This window comes from Egretta garzetta, unplaced genomic scaffold (assembly GCF_000687185.1).
Source record: "Egretta garzetta isolate BGI_Z169 unplaced genomic scaffold, ASM68718v1 scaffold26, whole genome shotgun sequence".
Classification (NCBI taxonomy): Eukaryota; Metazoa; Chordata; class Aves; order Pelecaniformes; family Ardeidae; genus Egretta; species Egretta garzetta.
The window spans coordinates 94,730-100,173 of record NW_009260070.1 but is presented as its reverse complement, the minus strand read 5'-3'; the positions used below and the strand labels follow the sequence as shown (position 1 = coordinate 100,173).

The 5,444-nt window shown below is 41.2% G+C and overlaps 1 protein-coding gene across 2 annotated transcripts; it reads left to right on the top strand.

Moving 5' to 3' along the window:
* The first annotated feature begins 6 nt into the window (after positions 1–6).
* LOC104128441 (deoxycytidine kinase 1) lies at positions 7–5,438 on the top strand. 2 transcript variants are annotated; one of them, XM_035896700.1, is made up of 6 exons: positions 7–311; positions 748–941; positions 1,200–1,347; positions 1,888–2,003; positions 3,559–3,658; positions 4,952–5,438. In XM_035896700.1, exons 2-6 carry the CDS (start codon positions 790–792, stop codon positions 4,973–4,975), a joined length of 540 nt encoding a protein of 179 aa, XP_035752593.1. In that variant the 5' UTR covers positions 7–311; positions 748–789; the 3' UTR covers positions 4,976–5,438. The 2 variants fall into 2 exon arrangements, with proteins under 2 accessions (XP_035752593.1, XP_035752592.1); XM_035896699.1 differs by having other exon boundaries at positions 3,559–5,438.
* The last annotated feature ends 6 nt before the right edge of the window (positions 5,439–5,444 follow it).

Below are 5,444 nucleotides of genomic sequence, written 5' to 3'. Positions count from 1 at the left end.
AGCACCGCGCAGGCGGTCCCGCCAGCCCTTCCCCAGCGCCCAGCAGCGCAAAGCCTGCCCTGCTCTGCACCCCAAACCCTGCGGCAACGCTGCCTGCAGCCTGGTCGAGAAACCTCACAACTGCCACTGTTACCTTCCTCAGCAAGACTAGTCTTCTAACCTACACCCTCCATCAACTTTTCAAATCCTCTTCAGCTGCAGGGAAGTCAACATTTGTCAGGCTACTAGAGAAACACAGTGATGAATGGGAGATCATCCCTGAACCTATTGCCAAGTGGTGCAACATCCAGACAGATGAAGATGAGTGTGAGGTAGGTGTGCTGGATCTGGGAAGCTTGGGGAGAGAGACGGCCAGAAGAAGCCGCAGTGATCAGCCAGGGAGCCATGCCAAAATTCAACTTGCTTAAGTCTGGAGTATCCACAAGTCATTCCCACTACCATACCAGTTGGTCAAACACTCAGAAATTGTAAAGGCTACTTAGGAAGATACTGTTGAATGCATATTGCAAATATTCCAGAAAAATCACATTAAAGCCTGAAAGTCAGTGATGAACCTATTCTAAAGAAGCTGTCATAAAGACTACCACCAGCTGAGTATCATCAAATCTCTATTCCTATGCATTTTCCTAGGGAAAAAAACACACACACAAGGCCATGAAGTGTCACTTCAACATACCAGAATTCTGGATTAAGAGAAATCAAATCCTGCAAATATGCTGGTATTAAGTTTTCTCTCTTGTCCCCCAGGAACTTTCAACATCTCAGAAGAGTGGAGGCAATCTACTTCAAATGCTGTATGACAAACCCACAAGATGGGCTTATACATTTCAGACCTATGCTTGCTTGAGCAGAGTAAGAGCACAATTAAAACCTGTTTCGGCCAAGCTACATGAAGCAGAACATCCAGTGCAATTTTTTGAGAGATCTGTGTACAGTGACAGGTAATTACTCTCACAGTGCAACAAGAGTTCAGATTAAAAGCTCCAGGTCTTTATGCTCAAAGACATGGAGCTGGGGAAACACTTGATATTAAATTAGTATCTGCAAGAACAGGTTGATTCAACAGGTGAGAGTTGGATGGTATTAAGAGTACTCAATGACAGCTGTTTTTTCAGTACCATGATTCTGATTCTAATGAGAAGTGCTTTAGCAGCTCACTTTAGTCTCGTGCCAGGAATGACCAATGTCTTTCATTGCAGATACATATTTGCTTCTAACCTGTTTGAGTCTGGAAACATTAATGAAACAGAGTGGGCTATTTACCAGGACTGGCACACATGGCTTTTGAATCAGTTTGAATCAGATATAGAACTGGATGGCATGATCTACTTAAGAACCACACCTCAGGTATGTTCACTAAAGATGAAAATGTTTCAGCTCCAACCTCAGCCTTAAAAAGGTACAAACCACCAGGTATTCATGGCATAATACTTCAGTGACCAACACTGAAATAGCTCCCCTCACCCCAAATATAATGGGAAGCCTATCATAAATTCAGATTTCATTCAGAGATCAAATTAAAAACTCTCCCTTCTGAGCTACTATTCTGATGTCAGCAAATGCTACTTGCTAGCATCCACCACTCTCCATAAGGATCCAAGGCTGAAAGTGAACTTCTGAATCAAGTTTGACATCCCTTCCCATACAGTCCAGAATTTAAGCCGATAATAAGAACTACTGACCTCTAGCTGAAGTAGCTTCATTTTTTTTTTTAAAGAAAAGTTATTCTAGATTTAACTCACTTATGTTCAGCCAAGCATTTAAAATTAATGCTCAGTAATGCCTACTATTAGTCCTTGATTTAAGGACCACTTGATCTATTTAGCTGATTTAGCCTTCAACACATGACTAATGTCCAGGCTTGTGTACTTTCTGCACCCCCCCCAGAAATGCATGGAAAGGCTACAGATGAGGGGAAGAGAAGAGGAGCAAGGAATTGAGCTTGAGTATTTGGAAAACCTCCACTATAAACATGAAACCTGGCTTCACGAAAGGACTATGAGGTATGAACCCATTTTCTGCAGGCAAGTTTCAAGTTACAGGCAAGGCTCTTTCCTACCTTCCACTAAAGCTGATTAGGGATGAAACTAAGGTTTAAGTCTACCTTCACTCTGGCACAGTTGGAAGGACTTCTATTTAGACCCAGTCCAGGTTTCTTGGCAGAGGTGATTACTCTAGGCTGTATGCAGAGGGAACGTCATTTGTTGGCAGGGAAGTAAAAATTGTTACGAGATGGAACTTCATCTAATTTAAAGCCTTTGTTAAGCATTAGCTTCAACTAGAAAGCTGTGTAGTTTTAACTCGAGCAAGGACATGAATTTTGTTAACTGAAAGAACACAGGAACAGGACAGAGTTGAGATTGTGTTTGAGTGGCCAATCACATCAGTTATCTACTAAGCGGCTTCCAGTTCCAGTGTAAGGGAGGGCAAGGTCCCAACTACCTTTAAACTAGGCTGACTGTATTTCAACAAGGTTTAAATATTAATCCTAACTTCAAAATAAACAATAATCAGAAAGGCTGTTGGCAGATACTACTACACAAGAAACCCAGTCAGCAGCTAAGTGATCTCTGCATACCTTCACCCCCCCAACTTCCTCTCCATGTAAGGAATCTCTAAGTGTGAAAGCAGACTTTAGATTTTCCCCTGGAGGAGCCTGAACTGCTCTACTGAATGGGAAGCATAACAATTCCAGGAAAACTATGTTATCAGCCACATCTACTTTCCTAAGTTTCATGTAGGATGACCCAAATGCTTAGGAGACAAGAAGTCACTGCCTATTGTGAAATTCTGGGAACATTTACATTGTGTACTCACACCAAACTTGTGAGCAAGCATTTCCTGTATTTTTCGTAGAACACTTAAGTCTGCAAACCCAAGTTAAGAATGCTGTTCAGCACAATTACTGCATTTTAGAAATGCTTTTCAAACATAGGAAGAGAGAATAACTACTGCTTTAAGAGAAATACACATCCAGTTGCACAACTGCTGCTTCCATCTGCTCCTAACCTGTAGCCAAATGGTCTTGCTTCTCAGAGCCATTTTAAATACCAGTCTTAAAACCTGTTAAAGAGGTCATCCCCACCAAAGGAAGCTTTCAAACTGCATCTTCATAAATGGATTAGCAGTTAACTGGAAAGGGGTGGGGGAGACACAGGGCAAGTGGTACTTTTTAAAAATACTCCCTCTTATCAAAATCACATTCCTGGTAATTGATTCCACAACAAAAAGAATGAGGTAAAGGAACCTAAGTTAAGAAGCGTAAGTTAACGTCACACACGCTTGTACAATAAAAATGGGTATTAAAAGGCCAGATTTGTGAGATACATTAAAGTTATCATGATACAATGTTGACTGGATTATACAAGAGCAACTGAGGACAGACTTGACTTGGGCTTTACACTTAAGTCACAGGCATCAGCATTAGTATCTCAGGTGCATATGGTAATCTGAGTAATGCTGTACCCTTAGGATGACTTGGAAAGCAACTGGAAGAGCTAGTATTATAGACAGTACTTTACACCATTTTTACTAGCATGATGTTCTTCCACTTAACAGAGTTGATTTTGAGAACCTTAAAGAGATTCCTATTCTAGTTCTGGATGTTAATGAAGATTTTAAGAATGATAAGATTAAACAGGAGTACCTGATTGGTAAGGTAAGTATTAAATGTTTCCTCATCTGCTTTTCTTCTGTAGTAATAGCTACAAGTTACCAATCTACATTCTCAAAATTTGTGATAAATACTTGTTCGGGGCTAGTACAGTCAGTCTCCTTCATAGACTTAGGAAGCTCCATGGCTGCAGAAAAGGCTTTTTGCTTTCCTTAAAAAAAAAAAAAATGTAACCCCACCTCACTATCCTCACAATTCAAGGGAAAACTGGGTGGTTTTAAAGAGGGGCAGTTGTGGGGGATGCAAGTACACAGCAGCTGGAGCAGTCAGACCACTCTCTGCAAGCCTGCACTACCATACCTTTCATTAAATAGTTCAGAGTGATACCATCTAACTCATGTCAGCCACACTGTCTTTAGAAAAAGCCTAAAGTCAGCTTAGAGCTATTTATGCCCCCTCACATTCTAGGGATCTAGACTCTTCCTGGACAGAGCACAACACACCTGACAAATGAACCTTGTACATAGCTCTAACTGCATGAAGTGACACTTCTAAGTGGAGTTGGGAGGAAGACTCAACAGCCATTTGAGGAAACAAGGTGGTAATAAATAGGTCACTTGAGTCAAAATGGTGTTTGCCAATTCCAAGGGAAGGCAAGGCTTAGGAAGTAAACACCCGAAGAAATTCTTCTGCTGGAACAACATGCCCAGTCCACAACAAAAAAAACCCACCTCATAGTACTCAAAGGCATGGGACTCATCCCCAATCCTCCAAGCACAGCTGTAACATTACTCGTTTAATTCACAGCTTAGGGAGTTAGGAACCAGACTACACTCAGACATGCTTTCTTTTAACTTGCGCCACTGAAAGGCCACCAGCTTTGTTTCCACCAACTTCACCTCATCACCCAGCACACGAAGAGGTCAGCTCTACTTTCAGTGTGGGGTGGGAGTACAGCACCATGCCAAAAGTGCTACCAGATCAGTGGCTTAGTTTTCAGACAATCCCTCTGAGAAAGAGCTACCTAATGAAGGAAAATTCATTTTTCTTTAATGAAGTAACATTCTGTGAGGCATCCAGAAGCTACCTTTCATAAGTACTTGCTATTTTTGTGTAATTCAATCACTCAGTTCTGCCTCATACTAACATACAAATCTTGGGTTCACAGCCATCTGCTATACTGAAAAGCATTTCAGGTCATGAACTGTAACTAGAGGCAGAACAGCGCTGGAAACTGTACAGTGACAAACTATTTGTTCCCCAAGAAAGAAAGGGAAAAGCCTAATGACTTAGCTCTTCTTTTAACTCATCAAATGTAAATTATTTTTATTTTCACAGGTCAAGTCCTTCCTGACTTCTTAACACGAAAAGTAATCTGAATCAAGTCCCTGAAGTTGAAGAGTTAAACCTAACAATCAGTGTTTGCTTAGACAGTTTACTTAGACAATTTACTATTTAGCTTATTCTAAGGCAAGACTGAAGTGCAAAATATGGTTTGGTGGTTTATTTTTCTTTTCTTTTTTGCTTGTCTGACCTGTGTGGATTCTGATGGGATTTTCTGTATAGTTGAAAGGAGGAAATACGGGGTGCTTTGATAACGTACTTTGTGTATATTCTCTACTGTTTAATAAAGACTTTAAAATAATATTGACTAGTAGGTTGCTGTAAGGACAGATAGTTAACTGGTTATCAGCAGCTGACAGCCCCGTGAACAGAGATAGCAGGCACTGGGGCAGGGTTGTTTTGCAATCCAATTCACCATTTTAAGACGAGCCTGTTATGGCGTCCAGAAACCTCTACCGCCAACTCCTGCGTGCCCAGCGGCCGCCCT

Coding starts and splice junctions, on each gene's coding strand:
- LOC104128441 (XM_035896699.1), top strand. CDS start 790: ATGCTGTATGACAAACCCACAAGATGGGCTTATACATTTCAGACCTAT. Junction 1,348..1,887: donor ACTTAAGAACCACACCTCAG/GTATGTTCACTA, acceptor CACCCCCCCCAG/AAATGCATGGAAAGGCTACA. Junction 2,004..3,558: donor CTTCACGAAAGGACTATGAG/GTATGAACCCAT, acceptor TCCACTTAACAG/AGTTGATTTTGAGAACCTTA.